Source organism: Trachypithecus francoisi, unplaced genomic scaffold (genome assembly GCF_009764315.1).
Source record: "Trachypithecus francoisi isolate TF-2019V2 unplaced genomic scaffold, Tfra_2.0 Lachesis_group6, whole genome shotgun sequence".
Classification (NCBI taxonomy): domain Eukaryota; kingdom Metazoa; phylum Chordata; class Mammalia; order Primates; family Cercopithecidae; genus Trachypithecus; species Trachypithecus francoisi.
Window position 1 is genome coordinate 104,991,606 of NW_022681471.1, and position 17,580 is coordinate 105,009,185.

The following is a 17,580-nucleotide window of genomic DNA, read 5'->3' on the forward strand; positions in this document are numbered from 1 at the left end:
ACCATCATCAGATAAATAGTGTGGAGAAAAAAACATCTGTCTTATCAAATACACAGATATCAAACACCATAAAGTCCTGTATACTTTGTTCTAGTTCAGGGTCATAAGACACTCAGAACATTTTAGCAACCAAGACAAAGAGCAGAACACAATTAATTCTACGACGTAGTGTTCAGAATACCAAAAGAAACAATTGCTCTGGAACAGCAAATCATTGCTATAAAGCAAGAGAGCTTTTGTGGATCTTAATAAAAAGAACTCACCGTAATACAGTGAACCAAAGTCCTTAACTATATTCCATACAACATTATATTTCCTTTTCTTAAGATGAAAAACAAGTTTTTTTTTTTTTGCTTGTGTAAAGCTCAGTAAATGAATTAATAACAGTTCAAGAAAAAACAGTGTAGGAAATACATATGTATAAGTATACACACACTTATAGATATGATACATATACCATATATACTACACCATTTAGACTCTATGTATATATGTGTGTATATATGTATATATATATATATATACACGTGTGTGTGTAAGTGTCTATTATATATATATATATATATATATATATATATATATGCGTGTGTGTGTGTGTGTGTGTGTGAGAGAGAGGGACTATAGTTACTCTATTTTGGTCTTCCTGTTACCCATTTCATTTACCCAACCCAGGGCTAAATGCATTGACTAATAACTGTGTTTAAAATGACACCGGACTGCATCTTGCCTAAATTTCAGTGCAAGTTATGTTTTTTCACTTTGATTTTTTTTTTTTTTTGATGATTCTACAATTTTCCTATGCCAATCCTGCTTCTAGAAAAAGCTCAGAATATGAATTTTCTCTATGGTAAAGCTCAGTCCAAGAGCAAACACACTTCAAATAAGCATCTTTGTCAGGTGTCTTGCTCCAGCTGGATTTAATTAACCCCATCCAGATCGGATTTCCAGGTGAATTACTCAGCAACCTGATTTTAGAAAAGAGGCAGACATGCATTCAAATGTCATGTTAAGCAATGTTACCACATTGTTTACCATATGACAGAAGAAAAATTTTCCACAGCTTCAATACAGTTAGATGAGAAGGGATAGAGACATTTGGTCTGTGTTTTAAGTCAATGCTCATTTATGCAGCCACATGCTTCACACTAAGGGCCTGAAAATATTGATTTTGCTGTTCATGTACACATTTGCAGATGAGCAAAAATATCAAGAATCAGGCTATATGGTCCTTGTTGGCTCTCTAACATTTTCCCTTCAAGTGGAAGACTTCAATCCTGCAAGCATGTTCACACTCTATATTTGTTAATATTCTATTTCATCATTTCTGAATACATTTGTAGGTAATACAGTAAACATACCCAGATTGCCCTGCTTTATCTGTCCCTGACCCACTCTTTCTCTGTCAAAATAGCCTCATTTATATATTCTCTCCTGTCATATTGGATGAATCATCAGTAACTCTTTATGCATTACACGGTTACTTTTCAAGAGGTTCTTCACGGTTGTTTAATGCTCTTTCATGAATCATCCCCCCCTTCTTTTTGTATTTGACAGATGTTCGTATTCTTTAAAGAAAAAAAATGCTTGAACTTTCTGTTCCAAAGAGATTGTCATTGGCACACTTAGGAATGTCATGAGGTGCCCTGATTTCAATAATTGAGTGGCTCAACTATATAGAACAAAGACATGGAGTTAATATAGAGCGTAAGGATTGACTCAGGGTCATGGAAGTTAAAAGTTGTGTGATAAAATGCAAAGTCCACTACATTACCCTTCAAGGGAAGCCAGATTTCTACTTTTTGTGTTAAAACCCAATGATAAAAATATGTACAAGATGCAGATAAAATTACAATAACTATAAAGTTTCAATTATCCTAAATCCTTATTTTAGTGTATTACCACAGCAAATTAAAAGAAAATGGACACTAGAGTCAGGAGCGAAGGGAAAACAGAAACAGAGTGTATCTTCATGACCCCAACCCTACTTTATCACATTTCAATTCTTAGATGCAGTCAGTGTCAGCTACTTGTACTTTGGTTCCTGATGGTTATAATAATATGTATGATAATGTTTCTACTTCTTGACAAACTAATTTTTTTTTTTTTTTTTTTTTTTTTTGAGAGGGAGTCTTGCTCTGTCGCCGGGCTGGAGTGCAGTGGCACAATCTCAGCTCACTGCAAGCTCCGCCTCCCGGTTCACGCCATTCTCCTGCCTCAGCCTCCCGAGTAGCTGGGACTACAGACGCCCGCCACCTCGCCCGGCTAGTTTTTTGTATTTTTTAGTAGAGACGGGGTTTCACAGTGTTCGCCAGGATGGTCTCGATCTCCTGACCTCGTGATCCGCCCGTCTCGGCCTCCCAAAGTGCTGGGATTACAGGCTTGAGCCACCGCGCCCGGCCGACAAACTAATTTCTAAGAGTATAGGTATTTACTCCATAGTATGAAGCCCAGCCATATTACCTTTCATCCCCAGCTATTTCCTAATTTGATTACTTATAATCATTTTATTCTTGTAATTTTTGCTTTTATTACATTAAATGGTACGAGTATACCTCTTGTTAAATTTTTACCAAGCTTAGAAAGCAACTTTTGACCAATATGAAAAATGACAAAATCATCACACATACTTACTCTTGCCTCTTCTCCACCTCCCATTTTGAATTATACTATGTTTGCATCAGTAGTATTTGTAACATTTATGTCTGTTCTGTAAAGATAGGTGTTTTTGGCTTGAGTCTGCAAATTGAAAATACATCACTGTTGTTATATAAATGTAATTAACATTACAGCAAAGTAATAGAAATGAATGCTTTTAAACAATTATGATTTTGTAGACACCATTCTAGGTAAAATATCCCATCAAGTTCCATGACATAGATGCTATCATTTTACCCATCTCACAAATAGATAAACTGAGTCATAGAGAGGTTATGTAATTTTCCTAAAACTATTTGGCTAGTATGTGGTAGAACTAGGATTTACATTTTACTATCCTAATCATGGTGTTGATTTTATTAAAAATCTGGTAATCCTTGGTTGCAAGTTCATAAATTATGGTCCAGTTAACATTAAATGCTATGTGAGTTTCCTCCATAGTTGGTTAGTTTTACAATTTTTACGCATTTGAAAATCATAGATATTTATAATGTTAATTAATTTTAATGGTATAAAACAATTCATTTTAATGCTAGACGTGACCTCAAAGGCCATTTTGTGCAATGCTGATTTTTTGAATGAAAATGCCAAAGCTCAAATAAATTACATGACTTACATATCCACACACTGAGGTGGTTAGTTAGTAGCCAAGGAAAAGGGGAAGACAAGGGAAAACAGCAAGAATACATAAGCAATGCTCTTTTTGCTCATCATACTCATTTCAACCTTGTATATTATGCTGTAGATGAGAAAACTAGTTTCTCATATGTTCCCACCTATGTTCTTTTTCTACTCCCATTGCCTACAGAAAAAAATGAAGATAAGGCAGAGGGTGCGTAGTGAACTTAAAAGTCCCCTAAATAGTCTACAATTTTTTAATTTTTAATATTTTTTCTTAGTAAAGGCATTTTAACAATTTACAAATATGCTAGTTTCCATAAGCTTGATAGCTGTTTGGGGTATTTTGGAATATATGGAGGGATTACGATTTCCTAGTAAGTGTACAAAATTTTGGTGTATTAACCAGAGTAGAAGCAATTAAAGAACAAACAAATCTGTACATTTATTTACGTTTTTTTTTTTTTTTGAGGCAGAGTCTCACTCTGTTGCACAGGCTAGAGTGCAGTGGGCCAATCTTGGCTCACTGCAACCTCTGTTTCCCAGGTTCAAGCTATTCTACTGCCTCAGCTTCCTGAGTAGCTGAGACTACAGGCACTAGCCACCATGCCTGGCTAATTTTTGTATTTTTAGTAGAGTCGGAGTTTTACCACGTTGTCTAGGCTGGTCTCGAAATCCTGGCCTCAGGTGACCTGCCCGCCTCGGCCTTCCAAAGGAGGGATTACAGGCGTGAGCCACCAAGCCTGGCCAATTTTGAATTACGGATTTAGAAAATAACAGCTAACCTACCTTTGTAACTTTTTTTTTTTTTTTTTTTTTTTTTTTTTTTGGCAAAGCATGAACTCTTAAACAGGAGTCCATTAACAGATTCAAATATCCTAAAATCATATATAGATTCTGTTAACAGATATGGAGACTTATTTGTAGGAGTAGAAGTTTCATAGCTCTCAAAAGGTTCTCAAAAGTGTCTGTGATTCAGAAAAGGTGAAGAACCACTTTATTAATGATTTCCAGTGCTGTTGGGATAAATTGTAATTCGTTAATAGCCAAGACCTCATGCAAACTCAACCAGTTTCGGTCTCTCAAACTTATCTCCCACCACTTCATACTTAGAATCTTCCAATGGAGCCAGGCCTGTGAGATCTTGATTATCTGAGCATGTCTTGCTTTTTTCCTTCCCTAAGAACTTAAGTTCTCTAATACTCACACAAGTTAGAATTCTATTATCAATATATTTTTAATGCAAGCCCAAATGTCTATTTCATCTGCCTTTCATCCTCAGAAAACTTTTTTGACCTCTTCAGATTTTATAAAACATTTTCTTGGCCGGGCGCGGTGGCTCAAGCCTGTAATCCCAGCACTTTGGGAGGCCGAGACGGGCGGATCACGAGGTCAGGAGATCGAGACCATCCTGGCTAACACGGCGAAACCCCGTCTCTACTAAAAAATACAAAAAACTCCCGGGCGAGGTGGCGGGCGCCTGTAGTCCCAGCTACTCGGGAGCTGAGGCAGGAGAATGGCGTGAACCGGGAGGCGGAGCTTGCAGTGAGCTGAGATCCGGCCACTGCACTCCAGCCTGGGCGACAGAGCGAGACTCCGCCTCAAAAAAAAAAAAAAAAAAAACATTTTCTTATTGTCTGTTTTTTCACATTTAGAGTTTAATTAATATGGCTTCTTCATTTCCTTGCTCATTAAATTTAAAATCCTTACAAGACAAGAACTGCCTCTTACACTCCTTTGCGTTTTCTCTATTATCAAGTAATATGGTATGTATGTTATATGTGCTCATCCATTCTCTCGTGTAGTTGATAAATATTTGTTGAGCCTTTATTATGTGTCAGGCTGGGTTTCCAGCAGTGAACCAAACAGGCAATAAAAGATTGTACATTCTAGTGGAAGAGAAAGATACAGAGACAAGTTTAATTAAATTATATAATATATTAAATAGTGTTAATGAGAACAGTATAAAGCAGATAAGGAGAAAGAAAATAAGTGTATGTGAGTTTGATGTGAGGCATGCAGTTTTCTTTTTCATTTATATATTTAGGAGACTGAGTTTTGCTGTCACCCAGGCTGGAGTGCAGTGGCACAATCATGGCTCACTACAGCCACCCAGGTTCAAGTGATTCTCCAACCTCAGTCTCCTGAGTAGCTGGGACCACAGAGGCATGCCAGCACACTTGACTACTTGTTTTTTTTTTTAAAGTCGTAGAGACCAGCTCTCACTATGTGGTTCAGGCTTGTCTCTAACTCCTGGCCTCAAGCAAATACTTTAGCCTCAGCCTCCCAAAGTGCTTGATTTACAAGGTGTGAGCCAAGGTGCCTGGCTAGGATGCAATTTTAGATAGGGCTTGGGCAGGGAAGAACTTTCCAGTGATGTGATTTTTGAGTAAAGACCCAATGGAAGTAAAGTAATGAGCCACGTTGATGTCTTTGAAAAGTGAAAACAAATCCAAATGCAGAAAACTATGGATCCTGTTTATGGAAACTGAGGAAAGAGACAAGAAATAAAATCAGGGAGTTAATAGGGACCTGGGCCCTGTTCGACTTAGTAGATCACATGAAATACGTAATTTTCACTTCCCCTGAAGTAGAGATTTGAGAAGACGGATATGATGAAACATGTTAACAGATCACTCTGGCAACTCTGCTGTGCACTGATTAACACAGGCAAGAGTGAGAGAAGAGGGAACAGTTATGAGGCTATTGTGATAATTCATGCAAGATAAAATGGATTTTGGACTAGAGTGATGACAGTGAGGATAGTCAGAAGCAGTCAAATTCTAAATACATTTTGAATTAAATGTTGTGTGAGAGTAAAATAGTCATTAAGGATGACTCCAAGGGTTTTCATCTGAGTAACTGCAATTTTAAGCATGTTGTTCGTTATTGAGGAAGGGAGATCAGCAAGAAAAATAGATAGGTTTGGGGGAGTGTGATGAGGATAAATATCAGAAGCTCCATCCAGGACACCTGAAGCTTGTGATGACTAAATGGAGATAATGAGTATGCAGAAGAATCTATAATTTTGAGTTTAGGGAAAAGATCTGAGTTAGAGATATAAAACTGGGCATTACCAGTAAATAACTGGTATTGAAATCCATGAGACTGGATGAGATAGATAAATTTTTGTTGCTCGGATAAGCTAGCGTAGATTATTTGTTGTCTTCAGGATTTTCTTTTCCCCCCACATCTTGACTGATGTATAATTAACAATACAAACATTGTATGTGTTTAAGTATACAACCTCAGCAATTTTTTTGAGACAGGGTCTCACTCTGTTGCCCAGGCTAGAGTGCAGTGGCACGAATATGGTTCACTGCACCCTCAATCTTCCTGGGCTCAGGTGATCCTCCAACCTCAACCACCTCCTGAGTAGCTGGAACTGTAGGCATGTGACACCACACCCAGCTAGTTTTTCTTTTCTTTTCCTTTCTTTTTTTTTTGTGGAGACAAGATTTCACCAAATTGTCTAGGCTAGTCTCAAACTTCTGGGCTCAAAGGATCTGCCTGCCTCCATCTCCCAAAGTGTTGAGATTATAGGCATGAACCACCACACCCAACAAGATTTTCAATTAAAATTACAACTTGTTTAAATAGAAATGTTTTGAAGGGTAAATGAATTACACTCAAACCTTAAGGAATATGGGGCATTGGGTTGTCAATGAAAATTAAGCATGGAAGTAAATCTCATGGAACATTCTAGATTGATTTATATTTGTCTTTGTGTATGTGTGTATATGTATGTGTTTTAGGCCAGACCTGTTTGATTGGAATAGTGTGGTTTGCCAGCAGTCAGCCACACAGCGACTGGAACATGCATTCAACATCGCCAGATATCAATTAGGCATAGAGAAACTACTCGATCCTGAAGGTTGGTAAATTTCTGGACTACCACTGCTTTTAGTATAGTAGAGTTTAATGTTTTCATCTGAGACTTGTCATTTCTACACAAAATACAAAACTGCATATCTTAAGTTTTCCAGTACTCTAGATATATTTAAAATGTTCTGCTTTCTTGCACTATATTATGAATTGTCTTATTTAATTCTAGTTCTCAAAATACCAGTATCTAAAATTGCAGTGAAGACTTTGAGGAGAAAAGCCTTTAAAATGTATATGCCCTTTGGATGCAGCATACTGCATTTGGAGTGTATCGACTCCAAATAATTATAAAAAGTTAATGTTTTGCTTATGCTACCAAGAGATTTGATAGAGTAATCAGCTATAATTAATTAGCTCCTCTTGCCAATTTCATTCATATACTCTATAAAAGGCAACATGGTTTACTATTAAATCAAGAAATCTATTCCTGCCACTACTTCTGTTGTAATTTTTCACTCTGGGGAGATCCTCTGTTGGATGGTATTCATTTTCTGCTGCTTTAGTTGATAGGGAGAAATGTATTTGTTTTATTATATTACACTTAAATAACGTTGACTCTTACCTCTGGTGCTACATAATCATACCTTCCAGAGATAGCAATGACAGGGATAATAACATTGTGACCTCTACTCTTTTGCTTGCCCATGAAGTACACTTTTGCCATGCCAATTTTGAAATTGTAGCCTCTGTTCTCAATTCTTAAGGCTTTGCAACACTGTAAATCAGAAGTTGGAAAAGTGAAGTCAGTGGATTGAAGATATTTGGGTAGAAGCTGTTCTACAATAGAAGCTGATAATTAAATGTTTTTTTGAATATAGAATCAATTTCATCAATTCTAAAACAGGACATCTTTCAATATTGGTGGTAGGTCCCATCAAGAAAAGCTCAAAAATGACCCAGAAGATAGCCGTTTGCCAGCGAATTTATTGTCAACCAGAATCTTAGTCCTCAGTTTTGCTGACACAGAAGTCTGATTGCCTCAGATCGTCTAGCAGATCCATATTGGGGTGGGAGGAGTTAACTTTAAATAAGCTTAAAAAGAGATAAATAAAAATGGAAATTCAGTAATTTTAAATGAGATATAACAGAATACTCACGATTGACAAATATATTGCTTTTAATAAGCAAATGTACTTGGGAAAGCAAATGGTAACAACACATATGTTAGTTTGTGAAGTTGGAATCGGATTAAGTTGATTTGAAATGTTTCTACTCCTTTGGATAATGCATGGCTGAGCGCTGAATGCTGTAACCCCTTTTTATTGCTTCTATACATGATAGTATCTCTCCTGTCCCTGCTTTTAGCTCTAAGGGAGAAACTGTATTAATCCTATGTCCTTAGTTGGCAGTATAGGGGAAGGTTACTTTACTGTTGACCCCTAGTGCACATTTGTATGTTTTCTCTTAGTTCAGTGAGGTAGAAAGGGCAGGCATAATGAAAATATGGACTTCAACCCCGGATGATAAAGAGCTATCGTGTATGATTTTGAAAGATAAGTCTGTTAATATGTTTTTGTTTTTTGTTGAATCACATATGGTGGTCAGTTCCCATCATCAGGGTGTATGTTCTAGTTATTCTTGTGTGTGTCCTACCCTTTTATAAAACAGTAGGAGAAGGTTTAAAATAGATATTTTTCTTATTAAGTGACAAAATGGCTTTTGACCTCTAGTACTCCTTTGAACTTACGGAATAAGAGGGCCTAAATGGGTGTCCACATGATAATCAGAAAATAGGTTAATATATACACCTATGTATATACACTACCCACAAAAAAAAATTAAGTAAATAAAAACAATTTTAAAAAGTACATTGACAAGCCTGTAATCAGAAAAAGTCAGGTACATGAATAGTGTATTTTATAGCTAAAAGAATCCGGTATACCTAACTCCATATGTTCTCCTAACTGGGAAGTATATGTAGAAATGCATACTGTATAGCCTATAAGGTCACTATTTTATGTCTCAAACTTCAACAATTTAAAATCAACAAAATGTAATATGAAATATGGACTGATTAATGAAGATCCAGCCACTGCTTATGGTCTCGTTTTGCCAGTACAATCTCAGATCTGTAAAGCCTTTCTATTTATGGACTCTTCCAATTCAAAGAGCATCCTACGCTTAAACAGGTTTCTTGTTTACTTACGTTAGAGGTGTTTATAGTATTCTCTGATGGTAGTTTGTATTTCTGTGGGATCAGTGGTGATATCCCCTTTATCATTTTTTATTGTGTCTATTTGATTCTTCTCGCCTTCATTATTTGTCTAGTGGTCTATTTTGTTAATCTCTTCAAAAAAAAAAAAAAAAAAACTCCTGAATTCATTGCTTTTTTCATGTCTCTGTCTCCTTCAGTTCTGCTCTGATCTTAGTTATTTCTTGTCCTCTGCTAGCTTTTGATTTGTTTGCTCTGGCTTCTCTAGTTCTTTCAATTGTGGTGTGAGGATGTTGGTTTTAGATCTTTCCTGCTTTCTCCTGTGGGCATTTAGTGCTATAAATTTCCCTCTAAACACTGCTTTAGCTGTGTCCCAGAGATTCTGGTACATTGTATCTTTGTTCTCATGGGTTTCAAAGAACTTCTTTATTTCTGCCTGAATTTTGTTATTTACCCAGTAGTTATTCAGAAGCAGGTTGTTCAGTTTCCATGTAGTTGTGTGGTTTTGTGTGAGTTTCTTAATTCTGAGTTCTAATTTGATTGCACTGTGGTCTGAGAGGCTGCTACGATTTTCGTTCTTTTGCATTTGCTGAGGAGTGTTTTACTTCCAATTATGTGATCAATTTTAGAATAAGTGTGAAGTAGTACTGAGAAGAATGTATGTCCTGTTGATTTGGGGTGGAGACTTCTGTAGATGTCTCTTTGGTCCACTTGGTCCCAAGCTAAATTCAAGTCTTGAACATCCTTGTTAATTTTCTGTCTCATTGATCTGTCTAATGTTGACAGTGGGGTGTTAAAGTCTCCCACTATTACTGTGTGGGAATCTAAGTCTCTCTGTAGGTCTCTAGGAACTTGCTTTATGAATCTGGGTTCTCCTGTATTGGGTGCACATATATTTAGGATAGTTAGGTCTTCCTATTGCATTGATCCCTTTACCATTATGTAATGACCTTCTTTGTCTTTTTTTATCTTTGTTGGTTTAAAGTCTATTTTATCAGAGACTAGGATTGCAGCCCCTGCTTTTTTTTTGCTCCCCACTTGCTTGGTAAATCTTCCTCCATCCCTTTATTTTGAGCCTATGTGTGTCTTTGCACGTGAGATTGCTCTCCTGAATACAGCGCATCGATGAGTCTTGACTCTTTATCCAGTTTGCCAGTCTGTGTCTTTGAATTGGAGCATTTAGCCCATTTACATTTAAGGTTAATATTGTTATATGTAAATTTGATCCTGTCATTATGATGCTAGCTGGTTATTTTGCTTATTAGTTGATGCAATTTCTTCATGGTGTTGATGGTCTTGACAATTTGGTATGCTTTTGCACTGGCTGGTACCAGTTTTTCCTTTCCATATTTAGTGCTTCCTGAAGGAGCTCTTGTAGGGCAGGCCTGGTGGTGACAAAATCTCTCAGCATTGCTTGTCTGTAAAGGATTCTATTTCTCCTTCACTTATGAAGCTTAGTTTGACTGGATATGAAATTCTGAGTTAAAAATATTTTAAGAATGTTGAGTATTGGTTCCCACTCTCTTCTGGCTTGTAGGGTTTCTGCAGAGAGATCTGCTGTTAGTCTGAGGGGCTTGCCTTTGTGGATAAGCCAACCTTTCTGTCGGGCTGTCCTTAACATTTTTTCCTTCATTTCAACCTTGGTGAATCTGACAATTATGTGTCTTGGGGTTGCTCTTTTTGAGGAGTATCTTTGTGGTGTTCTCTGTATTTCCTAAATTTGAATGGTGGGCTGTCTTGCTAGGTTGGGGAAGTTCTCCTGGATAATATCCTGAAGAATGCTTTCTAACTTGGTTCCATTCTTGCCATCACTTTCCAGTATACCAATCAAACCTAGGTTTGGTCTTTTCACATAGTCCCATATTTTGTGGAGGCTTTGTTCATTGCTTTTCATTCTTTTTTCTCTAATCTTCTCTTCACACTTTATTTAATTAAGTTGATCTTCAATCTCTGATAATCTTTCTTCCGCTTGATCGATTGAGCTATTGATACTTGTATATGCTTCATGATGTTCTTGTGCTGTGTTTTTCAGTTCCATCAGGTCATTTATGTTTTTCTGTAAACTGGTTAGCAATTTGTCTAACCTTTTTTCAAGGTTCTTAGCTTCCTCGCATTGGGTTAGAACATGCTCCTTTAGCTTGGAGGAGTTTATTACCCACCCTTCTGAAGCCTACTTCTGTGAATTTGTCAAACTCATTCTCCGTCCAGTTTTGTTCTCTTCCTGGTGAGGAGTTGTGATCCTTTGGAGGAGAAGAGGCGTTCTGTGTTTTGGAATTTTCAGCCTTTTTGTGCTGGTTTTTCCTCATCTTTGTGGATTTATCTATCTTTGGTCTTTGATGTTGGTGAACTTCAGATGGGGTTTTTGTGTGAATGTCCTTTTTGTTGATGTTGATGCTATTCCTTTCTGTTTGTTAGTTTTCCTTCTAACGGGTCCCTCTGCTGCAGGTCTGCTGGGGTTTGCTGGAGGTCACTCCAGACCCTGTTTGCCTGGGTATCCCCAGCAGAGACTGCAGAACAGCAAAGATTGCTGCCTGTTTCTTCCTCTGGAAGCTTCGTCACAGAGGGGCACCTGCCAGATGCCAGCTGGAGCTCTCCTGTATGAAGTGTCTGTCAACCGCTGCTGGGAGGCATGTCCCAGTCAGTAGGCACAGGGGCCAACCCACTTGAGAAGGCAGTCTGTCCCTTAGCAGAGCTTGAGTGCTGTGTTAGGAGATCCGCTGCTTTCTTCAGAGCCAGCAGACAAGGACATTTAAGTCTGCAAAAGCTGTGCCCACAGCTGCCCCTTCGCCCAGGTTCTCTGTCCCAAGGAGATGGGAGTTTTATCTATAAGCCCCTGACTGGGGCTGCTGCCTTTCTTTCAGAGATGCCCTGCCCAGATAGGAAGAATCTAGAGAGGCAGTCTGGCTACAGTGGCTTTGCTGAGCTGCAGTGGGCTCTGCCCAATTTGAACTTTTCAGCGACTTTGTTTACACTGTGAGGGGACATCGGCCTACTTAGGCCTCAGTAATGGTGGACGCCCCTCCCTCCACCAAGCTGGAGCCTCAGGTCAGCTTCAGACTGCTGTGCTGGCAGCGAGAATTACAAGCCAGTGGATCTTAGCTTGCTGGGCTCTGTGGGGGTTGGATCTGCTGAGATAGACCACTTGGCTCCCTGGTTTCAGCCCCCTTTCCAGGGGAGCGAATGTTTCTGTCTCGCTGGTGTTCCAGGCACCACTGGGGTGTTAGACTCCCACACAATAATAGTGGGAGACTTTAACACCCCACTGTCAATATTAGATCAATGAGACAGAAAATTAACAAGGATATTCAGGACTTGAGCTCAGCTCTGGACCAAGCAGACCTAATTGACATCTACACAGAACTCTCCACCCTGAATCAACAGAATGTACATTCTTCTCAGCACCACATCGCACTTATTCTAAAATTGATCACATAATTGGAAGTAAAACACTCCTCAGCAAATGCAAAAGAATGAAAATCATAACAGTCTCTCAGACCACAGTGCAATCTAATTAGAAGGCAGGATTAAGAGACTTAAAAGCACACAACTACATGAAAACTGAACAAACCTGCTCCTGAATAATGAAATTAAGGCAGAAATAAATAAGTTTTTTGAAACCAATGAGAACAAACACACAACGTACCAGAATCTCTGGGACACAGCTAAAGCAGTATTCAGAGGGAAATTTATAGCACTAAATGCCCACAGGAGAAAGCAGGAAAGACATCTGTGTTAGATATTTCCCCTAATGCTGTCACTCCCCTAGCTCCCCACCCCACAAAAGGTCCCAGTCTGTGATGTTCCACTGCATCCATGTGTTCTCATTGTTCAAATCCCATTTATGAGTGAGAACACGCAGTGGTTGGTTTTCTGTTCCTGTGTTAGTTTGTTGATGGGTGTAGCAAACCACCATGGCATGTGTATACCTATGTAACAAAGTTGCACATTCTGCACATGTATCCCAAAACTTAAAGTATAATGTAATAAAAAGTTTCTTAAAGTTTACTTATGGCTGCAAATAAGATGAGGATTCAGCGTAAGTCTTATATTTTTAAAATATGCCAATTCTTGCCATTGTGTTAGGGAAACCCCCAAATACACATTTATACATTTTTGCCCAGCATTTTTCAAGAGATAATCTCAGTGATGATTCAAAGAAAAAAAGAAGTAAATCATAAGAATTTTTATTTACTGATTTCTTAGTCACAAAAGACAGAACACCATCTCTTGAAGTCTCAGACTTAGAACACTTTCTTCAGTAGATTTTCCAGGCAAAATTCATGATTCATGCCTGTATAGTAATTGCTTTTGTGATGTTCATATTTTTATTTAACCAGATATTGGTTCTTTAGCTTATGCCTGATGTCAGCTAATCTCCAAAGACATTTCATTTTAAATCGGTTATGCTCCTTAGGAGAATAATGAAACATTTGGGGAGAATTTTATTATTGGGGGATTGAAGCCGTATTTGGTTTAAAAAATACCTGCCAAATAATGCTTTGAGAATTTTAAACATATGCCTTGTTGATGGAATTGCTTTATAAATTAAGAAGTCATTGAAACATTGTAGGATTTCATATATGGAGTTCGATATGCTTTGTTTGGCCTTAACTGGTGTTTTGAGGCCTGAGGTTTGGTTTTAAGTGGAATTGCCTTTTAAAATGAATAGCAGTAGGCATTAGCATAAGCAATTTCAGGGGCTGTTTCTAGTGTGTTTAAATGTTAACATATGCAAAAATAAGTACATCTAGGGTAAACTTAATAAATCATGTATGTTTATGCTCCCAGATAATAGGTATATCTCCTTAAAAATATGCTTTTGTGAATCAGACAATTCACTTGCCATTATGATTTCTCTATAAGATAGTACATTCTACATGCGTTGGTCGTGGGTTTTCATATACATTGTTTGTTTCTCTGGGTTTCAAACATATTGGTTTCTTTGCCAGTCCAAAAAAAACAAAAACTAAAAAAACAAAAACAAAACAAAAAAAACTCCCTGTATTGAGAGTGCTTTGTAAGCTTTCCCTTGTGAATAACAAAGTGAGGATGTTCTCTTTAAAGGAATTAAAAAAAAAAAAAAAAAAGCAGGGATAAAACATTGCGCCTGTTCTAGATGTCTTTTGAGTATTAGTGTAGAAAGTCATTTCCATTTAGGATATGAAATATGATGTGGAAATGCTCTTATTTACCAGGGTAACTTTAGAACAAAAATGAATAATGACAGTCACATTTGACCAAAAAAGAAAGAAGACTAGGACTCAAGAGAAATTTTTGTATCTTCAAAATGACATTTACAAACCAGTTAGGGTTTGGTTTTAATCCACTTTATTTTGACTTCCTGAGAATGGTGACATGGATTCTATTTGCTGCTCGGCTAATTACTGCATCACTCTTCAGTTGTTTTTATAGCCGCCTTTTCCAAGAATTAGCTCTGCCTATTGGAAAGTTTTACTCCTGGAGTGAATGGTTTCAGACTTGACTTTGTATGCATGCACGATTTTAACCTATAAAAATAATCATGGAGAGATATATAGAATTTGCTATAAAAGAGAAGCATATCTTTAAGGCCTCTTATGTTGGGTTTGATATCAATTGACTGAACAAGGGCCATTTTAACTTTTTTCCACCTCTGCTGTAATCATCACATTTTGATACCATAATGGCAAGAAATGTAATAAGTAGTTTACACTGGTTAAAATTGACAGGGTTAATTCTCAGGAGGATTAGAGTTCATTTAAATAAATACTTTTGTGAACATAAACACTCGTTTTGTATCATTTAGATTTTTTTTTTTCTAGAACTCAGAGTACCTTGTTTTCAGAAAATCTAATGCAATTGCAATATATTGGTGTTCCTTCTCTATACATGGTATTTCAACTAGAAATTATTACTGTAAATATTTCAGACACTCTAGAGGCAAACTCGGCAGTTGAAAATGTATTTTCTATGTATTTGAGAAAATATTTCACCAACATTTACATGAATGAAAAATGGCCATTGCCTTTTTGATGGCAAAGTAATATATACCAAATAGGTATGATACAGATGACTATATTAACATTCAGATATTATTGTAGCAATTTCCTCTTCCCTGATGGAGAACCTTGAAATTGCTCTTCATAACAAAAATTAAGACATAAATGTTAACACGTATTTCCCAGTGGCGTAAAAGAAGAGACATCAGAATATTCCTGTGTGTTTTCTTGATGTTCTGTCTTCTACATTTTTCTCAGTTCAGATATCATAGAAAACTGAGTATTTTCTGGGCAATTGGAACCAATCACTAATAAATGAAAGCAATTTTTGTTCTCCTTATCCATTTCAGTTGTTTAGATGATAAATAATTCCATGTAACTGTCCCAAATTCACCTACTTAGATAACAGAGACCTGAAAAGTATTAAATATGATATTTGTGTGTGCACACACCTGGCTTGAATGTATACTTTATAACAAATTTTGGTATTTTCTACCAATCTTTCACATTCTTCTATGATTTGTCACCATTTTAACTTTATGGAAAATAGCCAATTTATGATATCTACCTCACCTAGGAACTCATTTGTTAAAGTATGCTTAAGTAAGAGCTTCTTACTCATTTGGGGAGCATCACACACTGGGGCCTATCATGGGGAGAGGGGGGAGGAGGGAGGGATTGCATTGGGGAGTTATACATGATATAAAAGTCATGCACATGTACCCTAGAACTTAAAGTATAATAAAAAAAAAAAAATAAATAAATAAATAATGAACTATAATCATGTGATTGAAGATTTGCGTGATGGGTTAGGTTCTGTGCCAAATTTGTTCAGAAACACTTAAATATAATTGTTACCTAGATAAATGGGAATCTCTTTTCGGTTACCTTACCAGGATTATTTTCACAACTTTTTTTTTTTTAATTACAGGGGAAATGTACATCTTTGGCCTATACAGTGACATTAAATGATTTTTGAGTGATTGACAAGACATTAATAAATTATTTCAATAATGAGAAATGCAGCCATGAGGTTCTAATGCTAAAGGATATATAATGTATATTTTGCTGATAGTTGGAAAATTTACTTCACTGTCTTCAAAATGGAGTTAACTGTGTTTCATAAATAATTATAAGTGATATCACAGGGCTGAGTGCGATGGCTGACACCTGTAATCCCAGCACATTGGGAGGCCAAGGCAGGAGAATTGCTTTAGGCCCGGAGTTCAAGGCTGTGATTAGCTATGATTGTGCCATGACACTCCAGCCTAGGCAAAAGAGCGAGATCCCGCTCCCCACCCCACAAAAACAAAGTAAGACATCACAGAACGTGCAAATGAATATCCAAAAACCATAAAACTGGGTACTGGGAAAATAGATATTAGGCTGGTACATATGTTTTCCAATGAAATAATTTCTATGTATAAAATGCATGTGACATTTTATAGCTGGAATATGAAATAATGAAAATACACTATTTTACAACACTATTTGGGTAAAATAATGATAAACTAAAGTCTTGGTTGATGCGATTTAAATCTTAGGGAAATTTAATTCTCATACAATAGGATTTATTCCTTGCAGAGGGAAACCAGAAGCTTTACAGTTGTCTGGTGATTTTATTTTAAAGTAATAAGCTATCCTGTTAGATGTATTCTCTTTTTAGACCATTTATTTTTATTGATGCATAACATTTTACATATATGTACATGTGATATTTTGTTACATGCACTGAATGTGTAATGGTCAAGTCAGTGTGTTTGGGGTATTCATTACTTTGAGTATTTATCATTTTCATGTGCTGTAAACATTTCAAGTTCTCTCAGCTACTTGGAAATGTACACCATATTGTTGCTAACTCTAGTCACCCCTTTCTACTGTTGAACATTAGAATATATACCTTTCAACTAACTATATGTTTGTACCCATTAAATAACCCCTCTTTATATTCCCTTCCTACCCTTCCTAGCCTCTCGTATCTTATACTCTCGGTTTCCATGAGAACAACTGTTTTTTACACCTATATATGAGTAAGAACATGTAAAATCTGTTTATCTTTGCCTGGATTGTTTCACTTCATAACCTGCAGTTTCATTCATGTTGGTGCAGATGGATGAAGAGTATTCCACTGTGTATATGTAACACATTTTCTTTATCCATTTGTTCTCTAAGTGACACTTAATTTGCTATTATAAGTAGTGCCTCAATAAACATGAAAGTACGGGTATGCCATGCATATATTTTTCCTGATAGCTAGAAAAGTATATGATTGCTTTCCCTTTACATAAATAC

General features: G+C 36.9%; 1 protein-coding gene across 1 annotated transcript in view; it reads left to right on the forward strand.

Moving 5' to 3' along the window:
• The window catches only part of DMD (dystrophin), a 2,224,438-nt gene that overhangs the window by 418,549 nt on the left and 1,788,309 nt on the right, over nucleotides 1-17,580 (forward strand). The window contains 1 exon segment of the mRNA XM_033201414.1: nucleotides 7,029-7,147. Coding sequence (XP_033057305.1) covers nucleotides 7,029-7,147 — 119 coding nt within the window.